We start from the raw sequence: 24551 nt of genomic DNA, 5'->3' as shown, positions 1-24551 counted from the left end.
AAAAAGATATATAAAAAAATATCTTTATACAAAAAAAAAAAGTTTACTTATTTTATGTGATTTTTGTCTTAAGCGATTTTTGACTATTATGGTTGAATTTGATAATCAAAAGTCAGCAGCAAAGATAAAATAAGATTAAAATACATACTGCGGATCTCCTGTTGTGCTCTAGCGAAAAATAAAATCATACAGCATATTCAACAATATGAATTTACATGAAATACCTAGTGTAAATGAGTGGTTATTTCATTTTCGAGTGAACTATCCCTTTAACAATTAAACATTATTTAGGTCATATACACGTGTATAGTATTGCATTTTTCTCTCCATACAATGAAAGTGACTGAGGCTCACTCTCCCATACATCTCTTTTTGTGTTGTGTGTTTTGAAGAAATTCAACTAGGACAGAATGTCAAAAGATCTCTTTGAAAAGGCAAGTCTCCATAGTTCAAAGAAGGAAAACAAAGATGTTTTGTGAATGCTATCATTTAATTTTAAATAAAAAAGTAAGTCCAGTATTTACAGGAATGCGTTTACACAGTAGCCATGCACCACATACAGGATTTGCTGACCTCTATAGCCCAAAGTCTGTAAAATCTAAATCAATAAAAATGTTCAATTAGGGAGAAACAATAGCCATCGCAATGAAAACCCCATACATCATTACATGTTTACCAAACTTGAAACATGGCATGTTGCAAGTAGTCTGTGACATTTTTGAGCAACATGAGCACATGATTGTTTTTGCTTAATGCAAGTTTGACTTTGGTAGAACTGGATGGATCTCATAAAACAGGCACTATAAAGATTACATCGCAGAAGAGCAAAAATCCATCCATGGACACTTTTAAAACGAATATGGGCTAAATCAATATAAAACACAATTCTTGCTGTACTTGACAACAACAATGCAAGCTGTGTTTAGTTGGTTAAACTCAGCACAATGGGGAAAAGCTCCATGAAGTAGCATTCATACAACAAAGTACAAACATGAACAAAGTACAATCCTCTGTCCTGAACCAGCTCAAATTTTCTTTCTCTGTGTGTAGAGTATAGCTGTAGTGGTTGTCAATGCATCCCTCATATTGACTGGAGCTGGCATGCCAGCCTGTCTTGCATGTATCTAAAAGCCTTGTTTGTTTGAGCTCAAGTACGATCTGGAACAAGTCCACATGAAGGAGACTGCCTTTCTAAAAGACACATTCAGCTGCCCACTTAAAACGGGACATTTTGAAAGGCGCCATCATAGTGAATAAATACTAAAAAAGAAATAGCTGACTAAACCCCCAAAACTTCCAGTTTACATTCTAACAGCCATTTTATGCTGTTGTGAAGATGCTTGTTTTCTCTCTTTTTTTAAAACACATTGCTAAAACAGACTAATTATATACACAGAAAGACAATGACAATGCTATATGATTAAAAAAAAAAAAAAGCTTAGAAAAGAAATCCTGTCCGTGAGATTTGACAAGGCCACAGTACTCGATCCAAAGAGTAACGCATGATATCGAACCTTAAGTTCATCAAATCACCTCTGGACAATAGGTTTATTTCATAACCTATTTAAAATCCAAAGATTAAAGGAAACTAATATTTCTGCACGTGCTTTAAATCCAAATAAATCGCTTAGCCGTAAGGCACAGCCATGTCTAGCTATTGATGTCACAGGGTGACGAATAGTGAAGAGAATTACCTAAAAGAGGTCTGAAAGCAGCCAAAAAATGATTGACGGATGGCCTTACTCGAGTTCACAATGTTCTTAGCTTGCTGTACCAATATAATCCTATTGGACTGGCATAACTTGTATTATATTAATATTATCATTATTATTATTAATGGTACATTTAAAATTCTAGCACAATGTTATTTATATGACATCATAAAAGCATGATGTCATTTCTGTGTCTCGACTGAACTGCACTGCCTCACAAAACATATTCATGCAGCTGTTGTCCTTAAATTGTGTGCGTCATTAAATGAAGCTAACTTGTTGTCACTATAAACTCTGATTGGGTCTGATTGGTCATGTACACTTTTAGTTCTCCTCTTGGCATTTGGCAACCCACATCAAGCCTGATTTTGGCTTTCTATGACCCCAGCGGTGACCTCAACAGTTAAGGGCTGGAGGGTGAGCAGTCTCCATTCACAGCTGTGCCTCGGGCCTTATGTAGTGCTGCCTGGATCCGGAAGTGTGTCCGTGATTCCATGGAATAGTTCTTGTAATTTTGCCTGCCAAAGAAATAATTGTTAATAGTGTTCAATACTTATAAGGCAATGACTGAGTGTTTCATGGTGGAATATATGACTTTTGTGCCCCCACAGCCAAATTACCTTAACCAAGAATAATTAGAAAGGAAATTATTATTATTATAGCAGAATTTAACCAAATGCACTTTTGTCAGAATATGGGAATTTGTGTATGTAGTAATGAATCACAATGAAACAGGAGTTGCATGGTGATGCTCAAGAGTGGTATCTTTGAAAATCTGGTGAGAAATATTATAATAAACTACTCATGAACTGTTTGAACTAAAGCCATTAACATTGAGTGGAACAATACTGATTCTTTCTGTAAAAAGCTGTCTGTAAGTTGAGCAAGGCTATTCCGTGCAAAGTTACTTTATCTATGGTATTTGTGCAACTCTTGTTAATTTCCTGACCAGTGATTTGTGATTCAAATGGTTAAGACCATTAAAAGACTAATAAATATTTAGCAATTTTTGGCTTGGTCCCTTTTTTAAGAACTAAAAAATATGTGAGGGTATTTGAATTTGAGGGTTTTATTTCACAAGGAAACATTCACAACAATGCACAAATGAACCATATTATACTATCTGTCAAAAAATACTACATTCTAACACTAAATAGGAATGTTAATTACTTTATTTTAAATTAAATGACATATTGAAATTATTATTAACACTAAAAATAATAAAATAAATGAAATTATAATTACATATTAAAAATAGCAACGGCGAAAGGTATAAACATGATTTGTTTTGAGCAGTATAGCCATGAATCAATTTGAGGATAACAGAAAACTGCTATTTTTAGCATTTATTAAGTGGCAAATCTGTGGCAAATACCCCTATCCATACACACATTGTCTACATTGTTATTTAAGAGGTAGCCTATAGTTATAATAGACAGAACCTACTTGGCTGTCTCCAGTAGTTTGATGGCCTCCTCTGTTCTGCCCTCCTCCAAACACAGCAAACCATGTTCCAGAAGAGCATTGGGCACCAGGTAGTGGTCATATTTAATCAGACTCTCACTGTACAAGTATAAACATCAGTAGACAGACAGAATAAGAAAATTTACATTGACCCAAGACATTTTTTTTTACAAAAGTGGAATCATTTTCTCTATTATCTGTGACTCTCTGGAGATTAAAGTGACCCTATTTAGCTTTTTCACTTATTACCTTGGCTCTTTGTGAATGTAAAAGGTCTGCAAAGTTTTAAAGATCAAAGTGAAATACAAATAAAGTTGTTGTCTCCTAAAAGAAAGAATTAATTTTGAAATGCTAAAACGAGTCCTCAGCAATTCCAGTCTCACTTCCGTAACATATCTACGTAGGTTTGTGGCAAATTTGCATATTTCCAGCCTATGCTCTTCATTGGCTGTGTGTGAGAAACGTTTACTTAGTACTTTGGACCACCTTCAAACACTGTAGTAACATCTTGTCGACATATTTTTTTTACCTTGGATGTATGTAAACTAGGGGTGTAACAATATATCGTGCCACAATATAATCGCAATACAAAACATATCGTGGTAACAATACGTATCGTGGATAGTCCCCAAAATAAAAATTACTGTGTGAGAATTTTTTTTAGTTTTTTAGAGTTTTAGTGTAAGTAGGCCTACTCCATTAAACTACTATATATAATGTTGGTTATAATGTATAATAATGCAATGGGGGGATATTTGTGAGTTCTGATAATGCCAAATGTCTGATGTTACCAGTAAAAAGTGTCTGACATTATTTTAAATATATCTAGTCAGTGACAAAGATCAAGCATATTCATCTAAAAAAAAAAATCTGTATTTTCAGCTTCAGAATCATGAATATTTTTATTCTGGTGTCACCATTGTCCTTGGGTTAAAAGCACCAAGTCCAAATCTATTCATTTAAACCCACAATGTAATATCAAATTTAGCATTTTAATCAACAGTTCATTTTTTGTTAACCTTTTACCATATGACTTGGAGTATCGCAATAATATCATATCGTGAGTTCAGTATCGTGATATGTATCGAATCGTGTCATGAAGGTATCATTGCACCCCTAATGTAAACCTATTGTAGAAGACCTCCGAAACAATTTTATGGATGTTTAAAATAGCATCAGAGGCACTTTAACTCACTCACAGAACACATCATTTTACCAGTCAGACTCTACCAGATTGATATTACTGGATGTTTAATATAAGTCTGTAGAGTTAGTACCAGAAAATCAGTGTCTGCTTGTCTACTTAAGTCTTCATAAGGGAAACCACAAACACTTCTATTAATTTTACTGTGATTTGTTGTAAAGCAAAAGAGCAAGACTGACTTGCAGAGGATAAGGGTGAAGTAATGTTCCGCTTCCTCCTTGTAACCCAAGTGTTTGAGACAGAGCCCCTTAAGCAGACTAACCACACACTGGTCATCTGTGGTGAACTCAGACCCTGAAAGCAAACACACAGAGGTATTTATAGCACAAAAAAAGTTAATTGTGAATACAAAGAATACTTTTCCTTCTTCGGTGGAACACACTATTACTTTTGATGCACATGGTCATTGTGAATTGTGGTTGCATGCAAGAGTTGTGTATTGATTTTTAAATTCTTTATAATCAAAAATATCATTACATGAGGGAATAAATAATTACATTATTTGTAGGTGTACTATTATTTTAAAAGTGGACAACGGCATAAGCAGTATTGCACTGCGTGGAGGGGTTTTTACTTGGATATTGCTCAAGCATCTGCTGAGCCTCCTCCAGGGTCTTCAGCATGCCCTCAGTCAGGTCCTTGTGCTTCCCAATCACAGTGTAGCCATTCCAGATATACATCATCTCCTGTCGTGTAAACATACCCACACAATGAGTGAGAATCTAAGACTGCAGGTGCTTCCCCTTGTTTATACTGTGTTAGTCAGGATGGTCTAATTCCTTACTCTGTTAATTTAAGGGCCGTTCACACAGGACGTCTTCTAGCATTAAAAAATAGCAAAATAGAACACAGTACAACGCTGCATATGTACAGTACATGATCAAAAACAAAATAAACTGAATGGTGATCTTAAACTTTTTGACTGACTCCCTCACTGTCAACAATATTTGAAGGCCCCCCCTCACTCACAATTTCAAACCAATAAAATATTTTAGAGCTTGGCTTACCTAGAAAGATGTTTATTTGTTATAAAAATAACCTAATAAGAAGAAATATCTTGATTTTTAGTCGTTTTAGCTTATTTTCATGCTTGTTTTGTCGTTTTTTTAAAGGTTAAGTACGTCATTTGTTTGTTCTAAAATGAAAAAAAAATTAAATAATGATTCAATACATCATCAGTCAATCCAAAATCCGTGTTTTTGTCTTACCTTGATGCACTATGGTAAGTCTATTATAAGTGTTTATATTTTAGACCTAGCGGGATGATTTTCCTGGGAAATTGCAAACATACGTCACTCACCCGTGCAAGTAAATAGAGAAGAGTTGCTCTGGCTACTTTGAAGCATGTACGGTGTGGGATTGGCGAGTTGTCATAATGAGCAAAAAAGTTGACATGGAGCATGCTAAATCTTGAACCAGTGTTAAAAAACACTGAATAGACTAGAGTCTACTGGCAACAGAGCTCGTAATAAAATGAGAATCAACACTGGCTTGGCTTTTCAGAGATGGAGAGAACTGAGGGATTTCAAATGTTGTAAAAGTGACGTGGAGATGGCTTTTTTATTACTCAACTGGTGAGTAAGGTGTTTTATTGAACAGATAAATAGCCATATTTAACTCTCATTGTAAAGCATAATCTATTTAAATCTATTGGGAAGGGTCATTTCATTATGTTTGTTGTAGCATTGTCTTTGAATTCATTTTTAAGGAAGTACCGTGTCTATTAATAGATATAGCTGGTCAAAGATGCAAGAACACATCCTGTGTGAATTTAAATAAAACACTTGGAGACAATATCAAATAAATACAGACAATAGAATCCATATAACATTGAACACTGACCAATGGAGGAGCAGGAAGAGGAATGGCGTTATCTGTATTATAGCGTCGAGCTTTTCTGATGGCAAACTTCTCTGTGGGCAATGACTTCCCTGCTATTTTCTGCTTCAGACTGGGAACTTGCCTGAAAAAAAGCAAAACAGATCACAGTTTGTATTATATAATGTCAATTTATAGTGGATGGGCTACATGAGAGGTTCAAATTAAATATGAGATCAAAAATAAAGGTAATTTGCAATGCTTGCTTGAACTGAATGAATGTATATAGATAATGAGCTTTTCCTGATCTGATAGTCATGTTATCTGATTTATAGATTAGCATTTAATTATGTTATTACATCCCCTTATGAACAAAAGTGCAAAACACGAACATATACGACATACAGGCTCATAGACACGATTCCCTTGCCATTACCTAAACAAAGCCACCTCGTTCTCCGGGAACGGCTGGCATTCCTCACGACTCAGCATGCTGAGGTAAGCACCTTTCATATACGCATATGTGGCCTGAAAAAAGTGTGTGAGAGAGGAAAAAAAAAAAAAAAGAGCGATGAGTTCCAAACTGCACAGTAAACACAACCATCCTGGCGGTAGATTAATTGTCCTCAGTCTCCATTCATGTTATATCAGCAGAGCTTTTTTAAACTCTTCAATTTTATTAAATATAATTGGTTACACATATACACACATATTTGACGTATTTAAATTCTACATCATGTTTTCTAATTCAAATTTATTCCAATTAAAAAGTGTTTACCCATTCAATTTTGAATATCAAACAGATCAAGCAAACTCTCCCTAGTCAAGTATCTGTTCAGTGCATCAGTCAGCTGTATATTTTAGGGTCTCACCTTAGACCAAGTGTTCTCTTTGCTGAGCAGGTCAGCGTAGAAGTAGGCCATCTTCCAGTGCCTCTTATAAGTGAAACACCACATCAGTTCCCAATAACACATGTGATGGAACTGCTTCCAATTCTGCTGAGCTTCACAGCATTCCTCGAAACGCTTAATAGCCTGCAGGACAAGAACATGCATATGAACACATGCATATAGCCAAGAGAAATAAAATATAAATTGATACAAATCAAGACTTTGCATGAGAGTAACAATCACTTACAGCATCCAGATTTCCTTTAATTTCCTCAATTCGACCAGCGAAGAACAGGAAAATGGATCCCTGACAAAAGCACAGAAGTCATACTCAGATTTCATTTTATATGTAAATACTCATCATATAACATAATTAAATAGTTTTTATTGTCATTAATGATTGTTCTGTTTAGTGTGTTTGGCTTTTTCACTGGAAAATCTGTTGTTTTTATGAAAAAAAAAAGTCAAGTACGTACCTTCGGATACTTTATAAGATAAGGCTGTAGCAGTTTTTCTGCATCTACCACATCTCCCTCTCCAGTGCCTAAAGGACAGATAAGGTGACACAGAAAAACACAGTAACTTACTTTTGATATGCTACATATGATTTGTACATGTGATAAGCAATTTTGTCTTACCCAGAATGAAGCTCATGAAGGTGTGGTAGCAAAGCAACAACATGTTACACAGGAAAGACCTAAACGTGTGCTCAGTGGAGCCCTCCAGGAGCTGCTCAAGACCAAACTCCTATAACACACACACACACAGTGTGAATTGTAAAATAAACCAACATGGTTAAGACAGAAATTTCAAACAGGAAATCATCCACACTTCCATGCTTCACTACATTTAAACAAGTCAAAATGGTAACATTTAAATTAACTGGTATATCCCAACAAAACTAGTCTTTATGGGTTAAATCAGGTAGAAAGAACTCTTTAAGGTAACAATGGTAGGTTACCACTTTTTATAGTGTATAAAAACACCTTGACACGCTTTATTGCTAAGACAGTCAGAAAGAAAAAAAGAGCTCAGATTAAATTTCATTAGAACACGCCAAACGTGAGCAGGGCCAAACTAAGCTTAGCACTACACAATACTCACTTTGTTACCAGAGAAGCCCACAAATTCCAACAACCTGAGAGTCCGTGTTGGCAACAACGACAGCATCTGGGAAAAACACAGGTGAGGGGTTGAGAAAACAGCCTTGTCCTCAATAAACTCAATGTTAGGATTCATATACGGTCATGGTTTGATTTAAGAGGGAACAATAGGATGCCTTTTAAGTCTAAGGCACAAGAAAACACATGACATAACGCACTCACCAGGTTAAAGGCCCCGACCCCAAGCTTAACGCCTCCCTCAAAATGACCATGATTGTCAGCGGGAACATAGCCTGGGGACTTCAGGACTGTATGTAGCTCCCTTGCAATGAAACGATATTTAAACACAAATACATATAAATAGACATATACAGATATGTTACATGAAAACTTGAAACCATTTTATTAGTAGTAGTAGTATTATTAGTATTATTAACATTGTTGTTTTATTTTATTATTTAATAAAAGTTTGATGAAACAATAATATATGATAATTTGTAATAAAAAAGAATGAAATAATAATAATATATGTTATTAAAATAATATTTTATATTTAAGTTGTAATAAAAGCTCATACACATTAAATGAGAGGGAAAGAGAGTGAGTTTTAATTATTTTGTATTGTATTTTTTGTCATTTTTCTTGGCATTAGTTTTTTTTATATTTAGCTTTGATTATCTTTATTTTCAAAAATGTCAGTCTTCAAACTTTATTATTAAACACTTGTATTTTATTTCTTCATTTTAATTACCAAATGGACAACAACACTGCAGCAGGTCTTACTTGTATATTTGATAGCTGTTCCTCACTTTCATTCCTCCCTTTATGAAGCTGATCATATTTTCATCCTGAAAGAAGCAGTACATCTTAGATAAGCAACTTTATGCACAATATTATGTTTCACTCACATAATAACTAACAACAGGAAATCATCCACTAGGACAGACCTGAAGGAAAGTGAGCGCCGCCCTCTGGAGGAGGCATTCGGCATAGCACACTTCAGCATGGAGCTCCTCTGGGGAGGACACAAACGAAATTATGCTTTCAGACTAAATGGTGGTGAGAGTATGAATGTCACATGGCCTTTTCAAAAAAAAAAAAAAACAGCCACATGATATGAACCCTATAGTTTGAGGTAGTGATTGTATAAAGACTCAAGATTATGCCAATGAATCATTTAGTGATTTATTTATGCAGGCACCCACCTTCTGTGAAGTTTTTGCTGTTGAAAGATGATTTCTTACGGTATCTGTAATGACAAACACATCCTTGTCAGGCTTGATTCATAGTTTATTTCTTCATTTCCCTCAGGCCATATAAACAGAGCAGTTGGATTGGATCTAATTATAGGAATTATAGGATAATTCTAACTAATAATAGGAATTATATACTGTGTCAGTTTGGCTTCTATTTAATTCACACACACAAAAAAAAAAAAAAAAAAAAAAAGAGTGACAACCACATTTAAAAGTGGGAACATTAGGTCTGTGCGTTTATGAAATACAGAAGTCACTCTTTATCACTCACGTGACAGCCACTGAGCATCAGAATGGTCAGGCACTAAAAAAAGTTTCTTCCCCGAGGACATTTATATCATGAACAGAACAGCTAAGTAACCCACACAAGTTCGTTTTCACATTCTTTTGTATAATTGCTTCAGTATATAAATTTTGTACATAAATATTTACTCTATCTTGTCTATTGTGTACTATTTTTTGGGGGAAAGTAAATGCATCCTTGGTGAACATACGAGACTTATTTTAAAAAGATTAGAAAAATCTTAATTGTTCCACACTTTAGACAGTATATGCATCTTTTTTTATTGACTTGTTTTATCCGTCTAATTTTTTTTTATTCTGTTTTCCCCCTGTGTACTGTAAGCTTCACCAAATACTTGGCAATAAATCTGATTCTTCCACCTAAAGATGTATTTTCATCTGGAAAAGTACGACAGAAACAGTGGTGTATACATGCCCTTTAAACTGCAGATTTTAAGTAGTGTATAAACAAGTGTAGGCCTATAAAGTGTAGTGTATAAAGTAGTGTACATAGATCAGAGTTTGTGGAAAAATAGCATAGCAACCTGTTTTATGGCTCCTAATCTTGTAATCAGATCTAGTCAAATGTGAAGGAAGTGATAAAATGGTTCTAATCATGTGTTAGCTGTAGCCTAGCAATTAGCGCACAAGCCTCAAACATGTTGGTCTGTGGTGCTAATGTGGGAAATGCAGGTTAAAATCAGGTTTGTGTTGTGAACTGATCCCAATCCCCTTCTTTCTTGCCCAAATGGATTTAAATTAAGGAGTTTGGACTTCGGGTTGTAGGTAGCAATGGTATTTTAAATGCCATTCGATATTATGAGTGAGGAGGACTGATATTGTGACAGAACTGATTTCCAATCCTGCATACGTGGCGGCCATTATTTAGACCAGACAGTGTAATTGATGTGGGAAAAGTTGAAGAGCAGCTATGAGTTTGTGTGGGATCAGCTGATCAGTGCTACGAGGTGACGTGGCAGAGTCACACAGGGTGTATGAGTTGCCTGAATACACAAGCACACAGCACACCCCTCTAACACAGTGTGTCGTGGATCTCTGAAATTCCTCTGCCATCTGGGATATGGTAATAGCCCTAGACCTGCAGCATTCAGGATTACGTCACCTATACAAATGTGACATAACCGAGATGAACCTGAAAATAGTGTATAGATGCTAATAGCAAGCCCAATGTAGACACCTTCCTGATAACTCTCTTATGACTATAGCAACATTTTTATTCAAACATGACCAAACAGATAGACAGTTAAAATAGGATAACACACCGTTGACACACAGCCTGTGCCTCTTTCATTGTGTTTCCTGCAGTCAAGATGTCCTCCGGTTCGAAGGTCATCATGGCCTGCATTTCCAGTATAGTGGCATATGTAAGCGCGTGGTACATGCTTTCTTTATTCCTTTCAAAGAACACAAAGGAAGAAGTTGCATTAGATATATATATAGAACAATGGAAAGGGTGTGTCTAGGTGACGGTGAAAGAAAATTCACCTCTGAAACACTTAATATCGACATCAATAACAGCATGGAAATGGGGGAAAAGTGTTTATGTATCCTGACCAGTCTTAAAGGCATACTCCACTTTTTTGGAAATAGGCTCATTTGAGACCAATGAGACCAGAAACTGTCTGGTTACTGATATTCTTCTAAATATCAGATAATCGGCTGAATGGATTCGAAAACGGTAAAACTCAATTGTTCAACTCTGGGGGAGTTGTAAAATGAGCCTATTTCCAAAAAAGTGGAGTATCCATTTAACACCATAATACTAATGACAATATGAACTTACAGAGAAATACTAGCTGTCAAAACAAAAGGATGCAGTATTCTGTTTATTTAAAAATTTAATAATATCTGTCATTTAATTCAAAAAGGTCAAAATAGCACTTTAATTAATTGCACCTTTTTATATAATTCTAGGCAGCAGTTAAACTCCATTCAGAGACTTTTTTCTACAGCGCATTTCAGTTCTTTCAGGAACAGGATAGAATGTGACACTACTGGTCCAACATTCCTGAGTACAGTGATGTCTGGATAAACAGGTTTACCACTATTTCTTTTTTGCAGAGGTAGAATTAGAATAATGTTGATGTGACAACTACAGGATTGAAGCATATTTGACATTTTTTTAACCAAAGAATACATTTCTACACCAATATTGTAATATTTTAGGCAAGCTTTCTGATCATTTAATGACTCTACGTACTGCAGGACATATAGATAACAATATTCCATGAAGGCAATACACATAATGAATACTAAGAAAAATCCTTTCCAACTTTTTATATGGATAACTTTGTGTCATGGAACAGGATTAGACAATACTGAGATTGTACTGCAAAAGCTGCAAGACCAAATAAATCCAAACGAATATCGGGATTTGAATCGAGTTTGAGCTTGTTGTGTCTACAGTTGCTGTTTTCCTATACAGAATCACAAACTCCTGACCAGGGTGTAATCTTTATTATCCTGTCAAAGTCAAATCAGATGTCCTGCAAAACACTCCACCAAGTCAGACTGGAGAATGAATTGGAGTTCTGTTCACATTCATGTTATGGTGGTTGGAGAGCTGGATACTGTGTGAATGTAGCCAGAAAGATCATCTCTAACACTCTCAGCAGAGTTGTTTTCCAACTTTGAACCTGTACAGACATGGATAGTTTATTTTTGAGTCAAACATTTCTTCATTTCTCTTTCTGCCTCTGCTTATTACTTACTTTCCCTCTTACATGTGTACCTTTCATTTTCTCTGTGCATGTAGAGGCCCTGCCCTGCTGGCAGGAATAGGGTGGGACGTGACTAAAACAAACCTATTAAGTAAATCTCAAAACTGTGACTTCACTATTTGCAAGTTCAAACAGTGAGCAGCAGAAGGTTTAATGAGATCCTCTGATTGTTCAAATCAATACCTTGCTGATCAGCGTTTCTATGTTTATGTACAACCCCAAATCCAGAAAAGTTGTAAAAAAAAAAAAAAAAAAAAAAGAATGCATGAAATAATTTTTTTCATTCTCTTTCAACTTTATTTAACTGACTGGTAAAGTACAAAGAAAAGGTTTCCAATGTTTTCACTGAACAACATATTTGTATTGTGATGGGGGCTACACACTCCACCGTGTTTTCCACCGTGTCACGTCACCTTTCCTTTTAAATGCACTTTTTAATAGTTTACGAATTTAGGATAGTAATTGTTGCAGTTTTGCAAGTGAATTTTTCGCCCAATCACATCTGATACAGGACAGCTGCTTAACAAGTCCATGTTCATCGTTGCCTGATTGTCCTTTTCATGACGGACCATATATTTCAATAGGAGACAGATTTGGACTGCAGGCAGTCAAGCACATCCACTCTACGGTGTAGAATGTCTACAAGCCTCTCTAGCACATGCAGATAAGGCCTGGCATTGTCTTGCTTCCCAGGAAAGATGCCATCTTGATGCCATTATATGTCACTGTACAATCCCAATGTATGCCTCCACATCCATGGTACCTTCAAGTCACCCATGCCGTAACTTAAAGTCCCCCATAACTTGAATATTCTATAAGAATTTCTCTTTTATTTTGCCTTTGTCCCAACTTTTTTGGAGTATGTATTCCAGATGTATTTATATTTATATTAACTTTATACTTTTGCCAGTTGAATAAAGTTGAAAGGAATCACAGATTCTTGATTTTATTGCATTTAAAAAAAAAATGTCCCAACTTCACTGGATTCTGGATCATAGTTGTATTATATAAGTTTGAATTGTACACATGAATGTGCCCAACTAATACCTGACAGATGACCTGACCTGAAAATGTAAAACAGAACTAATAACCAGCAGGGTCCAAAATTAGCACTTGTGAGTTTAAGACAAGTATTAAGACAAGAGAAAATTGCCTCTGGCGAGTAACCAGAAAGTTGCTGCAATATTATACATGGTTTAAAGTAAATTTTAGTAAAGAACACTCTAAAAAATGCTGGGTTGTTTCAACCCAAATGTGGGTCAAATATAGACAAACCCAAATGTTGGGTTAAAAATGCAATTAAAAAATGTACAGTTGAAAGTGAAAGCTGAAAGTTGGGTTAACAACATTTAACACCCAACATTTGGGTTTGTCCATATTTGACCCAATTTTGGGTTAAAACAACCCAGCATTGTTTAGAGTGAATGATATTCCGACCCTCAATTATTTTAATACAATAATCATGAGCACGCGCACACACACAGGTGTGGCTTAAAGGGTTTTCTTTTTTTTGTGGACCCTGAATGCAACCCCAACAAAAGTGGAGGGACCCAGGGGACAAAGATGGAAAGATGCCAAAGATTACAAAAATGGACCAAATAATTATGTAGTTTATAATACACATAAGCACACACACACCCATCCACAGTTGCGAGTAGTGAAGAGGGCAGAAATATGAGATGGTCTGAGACACAGCATACTCATGACAACAGGGTGTGGAGTGAGAAGAAAAGAGCTTGATGCGAATCTCAAGAGAGCTGAACTGATTCAGTTGGTTTTGGGTTATGTGAGATTATACCTGAGAAATACCCAATGATTGACTGGACAAAGACTCATCTCACAAAGCGATGTATAAGAACAACTCAGCATGAATTAATAGATGCACTCTCAATGCATGAAACCAAATACAAAACAGGTTAAACACTTCATAATATTAAAAATGGATTATGAACAGTGATTCAAACGGATTATGAAACTGTACAATCCAAGGTTTCTATACCGCACACCCATACACACAAAAAGCACCTAGAAGAAATAATAGAGCTATATTGTGTTTTGCTAAAGTCAGAGGAATGATCCAAACCCAGAACCTCTCCCACCTCCATAATCATTACAGATCACATACAAATTATGAAACTTTTACCTGCTTCTAAGTCTGGTCAGAGCCTCATCAAATTCATTTCTCAGGAACAGATCCAGTGCCTCCATGCAGTCTTGAAGAGCCACTGACAGGTCAGATCTCTCCGACCTAAAACAGATCCAGAAAGAAAAATGCTTATAAACAAATGCTACTTTTTCCAAAGCCTCAGTCTGAATGCAATTAAAGTAAAAACAAATAATAAATAAATACTTTTAAGTTATAGTTAGCATTTCCTAAAAATTTCATTTCCTGGCTAGGATTAAGTACACACAATGGATGCCATTTGGGACAGGGCCATTGTGCTCTGAGGCAACACAACAGCTTGTGAATCGGCTCAAAGAAGTAGTGATCAGGAGTCATCTTGGACAGGATGCTCAGGCTCCTGTCCAGGCCTTTCTGAGCATCTGCAGAAAATCTCACACTGCCCCCATAAAGCCTGTATCGTGTGAGTGTGAAGTCACAGCCCTCTGCTGCAGAGAATCCCCCCAGAGCCTCTTAATTTAGACACAAGTGCAGCGAGGCGGATGTCACCTTCAAACGCACGGAGGCACAGGTGAGTGAGTGTGTTTGGTGTCAACTGAGAAAACACTGGGAACGTGAGATTTATGTCCTCATCTATTAATTTATGCATTAAAAATAAATATATAGCACTTAAAGAGTAGCTATGTTTCCATCCACCTATTTTTTGTTGTTGTGAATTTTGGGATATCACATAAAAAAATACAGGATGGAAGATGTGCGTAATTTATAACAATCGTATATGCGCACGATTGAAGTGGATGTGATTTTTATCTGATAAGAAATTGAATAAATATCGTAATGCGCAACAAAAAAACTCATGTGACTTTGCCTTAACAGAGGACGTGATTGGATAACTAGACTAACCTGTGGACAAATTTCATTGCACCGCATCTCAAATGTTGGTTTGATCATTCGGATGCGCCTGATCTAAAGTCAGTCATCAACATGGATGGCTATAATGGCCAACCAGAACTGTCTCACATGATTTTGTTCCCAAAGAAGACCAGGCATCGGCCTCCAAACACAAGATGACATGACAGCGTTTATTGCATTTCGTCTGCACTCTCTGAGATGCAAGTCATTTATGATATTCAAAACAAATTAGTCACAGTGGCTTCCAGTTTTATTAGATGTTTTATGCTAATTTCCCAGGAAGTGACAATTTGGTTCTTCTCTTGTCAAAATGTTACATGTCTCTTAACCGGACATTACTGCACTTCAGACCTGCCAACTAATTTTACCCATAAATAATGTACAGTAACAACAATCATATGATAATTTTAGACTAAATACTCAAACAGTAGTTTAATGAGGAGTAAAAATTGATTTCACATTTGATTTAAACTATCATTTGGTCATTAAGGGGCTTCATACATTCATGATGAAAATGTCTTCATTATGTTTAAAAGCATCTTTGCATCCATTTTATTGATTTTGACTTGATTTTCTCCATTAGTAATGCAGTTTATAGTCCACTAAGATTTGGTGGCAGTAAAACTTATTTTTTTTTCAGTGTATATAACAAACTATTATGCTTACATAAGCGCATAAATCTATAAACATTGATAACCACTGCAGTAGCAATCAAATGATGTACATGTTATTTATATGATACACTAATGCCAAAAAATATTTTCTCAGCAATCAGCATTTTTAATGAACACAATCATCGTTTATGAGCGAACAAGATCAGTTCCAGTGTTCCTTCAGACACATGACTAGAAAGCAAATGTCACAGAAATTATTAAGATCAAAGCCCATTGTATATCTGGATAAGGGACACATTCTTCAAATTACAGCACCATTCAAAATTCATTTCTAAATTGAGTTGAAATTAGTAATGGTCCTGACCTCGGCCTGGTAAGATTACAGTGCGCATCCTAATCTAATGAAATCCAACAATCTCTTATAGTTCTTTCACCCTGAAAAATTCTGCTGAAAACAACCATTCACAGCGTTGAAGTGGAAAAATGATCTGGAAATTGAAAGTACGTAAAAAAATCATTGCATTCCAAACGGCAGCCCACACAGAGACGCTCTTTATGCGATCCGCACGCCCAATAGCAGTGCGACTGATGGCACGAGCCTCTCTCATTGGCCTCTCCACCTCCTAACGGCTGGCAGATGACTTCAATGCTGTTGACTCCTGCTGCTGATGGAGCATGGCTTCCTGCTCAAACAATGTCAAACCTACACACTTCCACAGCATGAAATAATCAGTGAGTTTTAAATCAGGTGGTGTAGGAACAAATGCTGTTCTTGTTGTGGATTAATGTAACTTAAAAAGCCACAGTACTAATTCACTTTTTACACAGGGATCTGCATTATACATCAGCACCACTGCTAGAGATCATAATTCTACATTGGATGTTCATCTGTACATGCTCTTTTTCATTATCATTTTGTACATTTGCATCTTTTCTGTTTTTAATATTCCCATAAAATGGTCTAAAAGCACTCCTAAATGTAATTTTTAGAAAAAGATTACATAGATTTTTCATACTCTGCATGATAAAGATGTGATGGCTACATTCACTTCTAAAAATAATTGATATTATATATATATATATATATATATAATATCAATTAATTTTTTTTTATTATTTTCAGCACCCACATTTATATTTTATGTTTATATTAATGTGTGTATATATATATATATATATATATATATATATATACACACACATTAATATAAACATAAAATATAAATGTGGGTGCTGTGTAATGCCCAAAATGAATGTAAAGAGGGTCTTACACTGCAGAATGAATTTTACTGGACCAAAAGGTAGAAGTTCCTGACGTAAAACTAAGTTAAAGTCTGTAACAATCAGCTTTTTGGATTTTTACTGGACCAAAAAAGTCAAATCAATCCTGATATTCCCTGAAGAAAAACTAAATTAAAGTCAATCAACTGTGACTGATCAGCTTTTTGCATTTTTACTCGACCAAAAAACAAAAATCAAATCAACCCTGATATTTCCTGAAGTAAAACTAAACTAACACCAGAAACAACCACTTTTTGCATTTTTACTGGACTAAAAACAAAAATCAAATCAACCCTGATATTTCCTGAAGAAAAACTAAATTAAAGCTCTAACAACTGACATTTTGCATTTTTACTGGACCAAAAACAATCAAATCAACCCTGAATTGACTTTTTTACTAAAACTAAAAATAATTTGCTGAAACTAAATTAAAGTCTGTAACAATCAGCTTTTTGCATTTTTACTGGACTTTTTTTTTTACTAAAACTAAAAACTAATTTACTAAAACTAAATTAAAGTCTGTAACAATCAGCTTTTTGGATGTTTACTGGACCCAAAAAAGTCAAATCAACCCTTATATTTCCTGAAGAAAAACTAAATAAACGTCTGTAACAATCACTTTTTTGCATTTTTACTGGACCAAAAAACAAAAATCAAATCAACCCTGATATTTCCTGAAGTAAAACTAAATTAACACCAGTAACAACCACCTTTTTGCATTTTTACTGGATCAAAAACATAAGTCAAAGCAACCCTGATATTTACTGAAGAAAAACTAAATTAATGCTCTAACAATTAACTTTTTGCATTTTTACTGGACCAAAAACAATCAAATCAACCATGAATTGACTTTATAACTAAAACTAAAAATAATTTACTTAAACTAAAGTCTGTAAAAATCAGCTGTTTGCATTTTTTACTGGACTTTTTTACTACCGTAAAACTAAAAACTATACTAAAACTAAATAAAATCTGTAACAATTAGTTTTTTGCATTTCTACTGGACCAAAAAAAAAGTCAAATCAACCCTGATATATTTTCTGTAGTAAAACTAAAGTCTGCAACAATCACCTTTTTGCATTTATCACCCTCGCAAGGAGGAACACAGAGTGAATTTCCTCCCTGATGCTGATATGTGATATCGGAGCAGGATGATTTGAATGAATAAAGAACTGCGCATGCTACATCGAGCCTGCCTAGCAAAAGGAAGTGGTCTGTGATTTGTTCAGAAGCTACGACAGAGGTAAAATGAACATTTGCTCTCCGTGTACCATCTGTATAGTGCTTAAACTAATTGTGCAGACACCAAGCGATTCTCAAAAGCTGATGCCGCCTGGGGTTAATTGACTACTGATGATCCTTACCGGAATGATTGGAACAAACAAGCTGACTCTAAAACACACACACATACATGCACATGCTCAGTGCTAAGAGACTAACACTCCCACTAACAACCACAAAAAGCTGTGCTCTACACTTTAACAAATGACAGCTCTGAAAGCAAGGACATCCAAAACAATTACCTGTCTAATATTTCCAAACCTTCCCTGTTTTTCTGGTTATGCAACCTGTAAAAGCATTCTCATGTTAGAACCTCTTAAATAGTCTCGAATCACTGCTAAAAACAAACATTCACACAATAGCACGCTGTCAGCTATGTGCAGTTCTTACCCGTTTGACAAAGATTCTGCCTCTCCTGACATTTTCATCTGGTACAGTGAGGTCGTGGAGCGCAGTAAAGCGAGAGGAGGAGGAATAAAATGAGAGAGAAGAGTCGCAGAGTAATTCACAGTGTGTGTAAGAACAGGCCTTCGTACTGGCTCCTGTCAGCAGAGCAGCAGCTTCCCTCTGGCTACAGCACGCATACACATTAACTCACTCAAGCTGCAGAGAGGACAGCGGGAAGGAACGCAGAGCTTAATGAGATTGGGATGACTATCACACAGAGAGAATATTCTCATTGCTTCTTTCTCGCCGTTTCCCTGCCTTCAAACACACACACACAACACACACGCCACCTTAGCCTCCTCCTCTTCTCATTATAACCCTCATGCTATACACTAAACCCTGGCCTCCATTGGTCAATGATCCAATGGAGGCGGATCCAATTTTTTAAGAATCCACCTAGCAAATCGCTCCTAAAGTGGACATCATGCATCTGCAGTCAAGTGACAATCTGAACTCCACAGCAGTCAATAACACTCAACACAATGACAGGCCTGTAAATCAGTGCTCAACAGTGGAGGTCATGAGACACGGAAGACAGCTGCAGACGGCAGAATCAGCACAAGGAAGTGACATAGCCTGTGGTATGTTGAGGAGAAAGGGATAGAGGAGAGGTACATATGAGTGACGGTATATACACCGTCGTTGTATGAATGGGTGAATGCGAGGCAATATGTAAAGCGCTTTGGTGGCCATGGGTCTGTTGAAAGTCAATTTACCATATAGAAAGAAAGAATGAAAGAAGAAATGCTTCTCTTTTGCATACTCTGGAGCCACATGACAAAGCTGATTGGCTGATGGCACCACATCCTGAGCTGTGACACCAAAGGAAGCAGACAGGAAAAAAATTCAAATATGTTTAGCCACAAATGACCAACTTTTGAGTTTAAAACAGCTTTTGTCCTAGGTACACTTGAACATAGTTCTCATGTAGCTTTAGATGTTTTTGCACATTGTTTTTTAGATCATAAACTAGCTTATTTACACCTAGATAGTAATGCTGGTGCGGTATGCATTATCAGCTCTTGATTGGAGTAATATTTACTGTACTGTAACTTGCATGCCTTGGTCATTACATTTTATGGTAGCCCTGAACTGCAACGTAAAAAAAAATAAAAAAATCTAGCATTTAATCTTGCAACTTTAATCTCGAAACGTTTCGACTTCAATCTCGAAACGTTTCGACTTCAATCTCGAAACGTTTCGACTTTAATCTTGAACCGTTTCGACTTTAATCTCGAAATGCTAGATTTTCTTTTTTTTAGATTAAAGTCGAAACGTTTCGAAATTAAAGTCGAAACATTTCGAGAGTACAAGAATGTCTTCTGTACAAGTTGTGTGTGTGCTTGCCATTGTTTCACATTGCCGCACGTACAGGCATTCATAATGGTGCATAGCGAGTGTTTCACACTGTGTGTGTGTTTTGTTTAAAGGAAATTCAACAGGTGCCGAATCTACCAGCATAGGACGTTATAAAATATAGGCCTACTGCGCAAGAATACTCTTTAGCCTATAGGAAATCCAACCCGGAAAACACTTTTCAGACTATGGAGATATCCAGCTTTATGAATGAATGAATGAGGCATTTATATAGTGTTTTCATATGTCTACTAGGCCAACACAAAGCGCTTTACAACAATCATATCAGATATTCTCTCCTCAACCATTAGTGGTTATTAAATCTGAGGAAAATCACAGGATAAAAGTAAAAAGCTACTATTTTGTGTTGATTCATGGCGGTTCGACTTCACAAGTGCATTTCTTTACACAGACCTGTTACCTGTTATGAATACACATACTTCTATGGAAGACTGTTATCGTAATTTTTTTTACTTTAATCTCGAAACGTTTCTACTTTAAACTCGAAACGTTTCAACTTTAATATAAAATAAGAAAATGGTACAAAAAAATGAACCACAATGTGAAAAAAAATCTAGCATTTCGAGATTAAGGTCGAAACATTTCGAGATTAAAGTCGAAACGTTTCGACTTTAATCTCGAAATGCTAGATTTTTGGGGGGGTTTTTTTACGTTGTGGTTCAGGGCTTTCGTAACATTTATTAAGAAAAAGATAATTAGTCTCCTGTTGACTGAGTATAAAATGTGACCAAGCTTCATTCTATATTGGGTTTGGTGTAGCTGATGTAGAAGCCATCTGGAGTGAACCTTTGAATAATACATGTGCAGGATGGTAGGAACCTGCCCTTTATGAGAACAATCATTAAATCTCTCTAACGAGACGTTACCTCCATAATTTGACTATGTGACGGTCTGCAATACTGAATAGATGTCAATAAGATCTACAGACTCAAGGCCTAAAAAATCATTTATTTATATTTATATGCTCTGTAGCAATTATTGCGTTTATAATTAAATACGCAAGCATTGCAGTGCATTGTGGGAAGTAACATGATAATATCATCTTACCTGTCGCAACACATAGGTTAATCTGGGTATTGCTGTTCATGTTCACTTATGCATGAACAACCAAGTTTTTTTTCTAGGTCGTTTTTCTTTACAAAACATTATAGCAGCAGAGCAAAGGGCAAAGTAAAGTAAAAAAAGAAAAGAATTTTTTTGGAGGAGTTAAAATCCTACCCATAATCAGTGATGACAGGGTCCAGCCCATCTTTCTCTATGATAGGTGACCTAAAAAAAAAAAGAAGAGGAAGCAATCTTATAGTTACTGCCACAAACTTCTCATATGACATTCTTTATCAGATAACAGAGTGTGGGTCCGTAAATGTGTTTCAATCCTTAATTAATAGTTGTTAGTGTCAAACAGATCTTACACAGGTTGATTTGAGTGCGACACACTTACTGGGATGGTGATGTGGGGCTGTCCAGCGATTTTTCAGTTTTGAATGGATCCCTAAAAGCAGATCAGGATTAGAATCAGATGAAAGCATATGAATGAACAAAAACTGATATGAGCCACAATGAGACTCAGTTACCTGAAAACAAACTTCGAATATATCTTGGAAAAACCCTCAAGATCATATTTCATCAGCTTTGAAGAGTTTCCTTAAACATGATATCCAGTGCCTTTGTCATTATTTTATTAAGACAACCTTCAAAAATGTGTGCATTTTATATAAACGGCATTATATTTAATTGTATCAAACTGATAGACAGGAAACAGACTGAAATAACTTCCCACTGAACAGCTGTACACAAAGAGTTTTATGTTAGAAATTCATAAAAAAAAAGAAAACAACGATTATTTGAATGGTTAAATTAACAATTTTGTTTTTTAAAGAAAATGTAACACAGTTCAGTGTGACAGGAACATCTACTCCTCTGTCATAAAGTCATAAACTCAGTTAAGCATTAACACACAGAAGCAAGCTGCATATGTGAAGTCATTGATTTATTTAAATGGAAGAGGTGGAGTTACCATGAGAGAACAGGTATCAACCAATCAGCTCGCTCCAAATCTCATCCATGTTATGACGTCAACTGCTACGTTGTTGTTGACATAAGGCCTTTTGATTAATCTGAGTATGTCCCTTTATCATGTTGTTGTAGTTCACATTACTTTGGAACAACTACTAGTACTTTTTAAATATTAATTAGAAAATTTCCTGAGGTGATATTATATTTCTTGATGAGAAGCTAAACTGTATCTTATTTCATTACACTAGGCCTATATACAGTCAATTTATTAGCTACAGTTAATCTATAATATAATTATATAGCATTATATAAAAGTAGTAGTCTTAGTTATTTTTCTTAATTAAAGCTGCCAACAGGTGTTAAAGTTTTAATACTGGGGATACTTCACAGTGAGGGTTGAGGTTAAAAAAATATCTTAAAGAGTTAAAAATTTATCAATTCACAAATTATCAATAAAAAATATAAATTCACAATAACAGAAGAAAAGCAAATCCAATCACTAACGTTATAGGCTACTTGAAAGATTTTAAAGACAGACGGTTAATTCATTACGACGCTAACGTAAGATAGCACTTGTTTTATGTGATTTATAATATGATTTTCACCCGTAAATCCAACTGGGTACAACTTCATTTACTTTCAATAACTTTCATTACTTTCATATTAGAAATGGCATAGATGCGTTAATGTCTATATATTTTCATATTTGAATGAACATAATTGATTAAACTGTCAAATAGCCTATTAATTCTATCAATAGTTCATGCAGATTATCTTCCTGTCGATCTCTTTTACCTAGCAAAAATTAAAAAAATATGCAAACTTACTTGTTGTCGTCATTCTTCTTTTTGCTTCTCCAGAAACTCATTCCAAAGAGGAAGATAATATTCCCAATCCAATAAGACAGAAGAGAGAGTGTGATAGACAGTCGCTACCTGGACATTCGTTACCTGTCCTAGTCTACCACAGGTAATCTCTGAACTTCTGTTTGAGATGTAGCGCTAACAGCTGCCGTGTGTTTCTATGAGTTCGTTTTTTTCTCAACATGTGAGGCAGACAGGGAGGTGTGGAGAAACCCATTTCCACAAATAAAGAGATCCTTTGCGAAAGCCGCTGGAATGCTGTGCTGTGCAACTATTCCCTGGTCTTAAAGTCCTCCGGGTTCATTTCTCACAGAGTATTTTGTAGTTTGTGAATTGATTTCTGCCGGAAATACATTTCTTCTCGTGAAAACACAATTATGTATTAGTACCGCAAACACTAAATAGAATAGAAAACTATAGCCTTCTAAAGTCACAAAAAGTAATGTCAGTTTTGTTAAAGGAGAAGTTCACTTAAAAAAAAAAAACTTTTGCTGATAATTTACTCACCCCAATGTCATCAAAGATGTCCATGTCATTCTTTCTTCAGTCGAAAAGAAATTAAGGTTTTTGATGAAAACATTCCAGGATTTTTCTTCATATAATGAACTTAGTTGGGAACCAAATGGTTCAAGGTCCAAAAGACAATTTCAGTGCAAACTGTTCAAAGGGCTTTAAACAATACCAGACGATAAATAAAGGTCTTATCAAGCGAATCGATCGCTCATAAAAAAAATAAATAAATAACAAAATGTAAGTTTTATAAGCTCAAATGGTCGCCTTGCTCTGTTCTGTGATGCGCGTTGAAGAAAAATCCTGGAATGTTTTCATCAAAAACCTTAATTTCTTTTCGACTGAAGAAAGAAAGACATGGACATCTTGGATGACATGGTGAGTAAATTATCAGCAAAAGTTTTTTGTTTTTTTTTTAAAGTGAACTGCTCCTTTAAATAAAAAGCGGGAAGTCAAATACTAATAGTTGCACCAGTCAAATACTACTTTTGCTTGCGCAAGACAATTTTTTAGTCATGAAATCAAATTTTTTTGTTTTCTAGCGACTAGCCTGTCTGTTTTGAATCCATTGTGGATTCAAAACAGTCCATTGTGCAACCAACTCCCATGAGAAAACGTAACTATTATTCCAGATTTCATATTTAATGCTAGTTAAATA

At 35.5% G+C, this 24551-nt stretch overlaps 1 protein-coding gene across 3 annotated transcripts; it reads right to left on the bottom strand.

The window, feature by feature from the left end:
• Positions 1 to 757: 757 nt before the first annotated feature.
• ttc39a (tetratricopeptide repeat domain 39A) lies at positions 758 to 23591 on the bottom strand. 3 transcript variants are annotated; one of them, XM_039675661.2, is made up of 20 exons: positions 23348 to 23591; positions 21946 to 21996; positions 21723 to 21773; positions 14614 to 14718; positions 11013 to 11144; positions 9397 to 9440; positions 9139 to 9206; positions 8975 to 9039; positions 8414 to 8513; positions 8193 to 8258; positions 7727 to 7835; positions 7565 to 7632; positions 7336 to 7395; positions 7071 to 7232; positions 6635 to 6726; positions 6223 to 6343; positions 4955 to 5066; positions 4560 to 4674; positions 3159 to 3275; positions 758 to 2230 (listed from the first exon to the last, which is right to left on the bottom strand). In XM_039675661.2, exons 1-20 carry the CDS (start codon positions 23386 to 23388, stop codon positions 2116 to 2118), a joined length of 1794 nt encoding a protein of 597 aa, XP_039531595.2. In that variant the 5' UTR covers positions 23389 to 23591; the 3' UTR covers positions 758 to 2115. The 3 variants fall into 3 exon arrangements, with proteins under 3 accessions (XP_039531595.2, XP_039531603.1, XP_039531610.1); XM_039675669.2 differs by lacking the exons at positions 21723 to 21773; positions 21946 to 21996; positions 23348 to 23591 and adding exons at positions 18923 to 18967; positions 19071 to 19435; XM_039675676.2 differs by lacking the exons at positions 21723 to 21773; positions 21946 to 21996; positions 23348 to 23591 and adding an exon at positions 19071 to 19435.
• Between the last annotated feature and the right edge of the window lie 960 nt (positions 23592 to 24551).

Source organism: Pimephales promelas, chromosome 14, assembly GCF_988280905.1.
Source record: "Pimephales promelas chromosome 14, fPimPro1.hap1.1, whole genome shotgun sequence".
NCBI lineage: Eukaryota > Metazoa > Chordata > Actinopteri > Cypriniformes > Leuciscidae > Pimephales > Pimephales promelas.
Note: the sequence above shows the minus strand (reverse complement) of the source record. Positions and strands in the feature narration are given on the sequence as shown.

Bases quoted from the DNA above. Each gene is read 5' to 3' on its own strand.
- ttc39a (XM_039675661.2), bottom strand. From the start codon at position 23,388: ATGAGTTTCTGGAGAAGCAAAAAGAAGAATGACGACAACAA. The intron at 9,207-9,396 runs GTGGGTGCCTGC...TGTCCTCCCCAG, and splicing joins CAGCAAAAACTTCACAGAAG to AGGAGCTCCATGCTGAAGTG. The intron at 7,836-8,192 runs GTGAGTATTGTG...TGTGTGTTATAG, and splicing joins TGGGCTTCTCTGGTAACAAA to GAGTTTGGTCTTGAGCAGCT.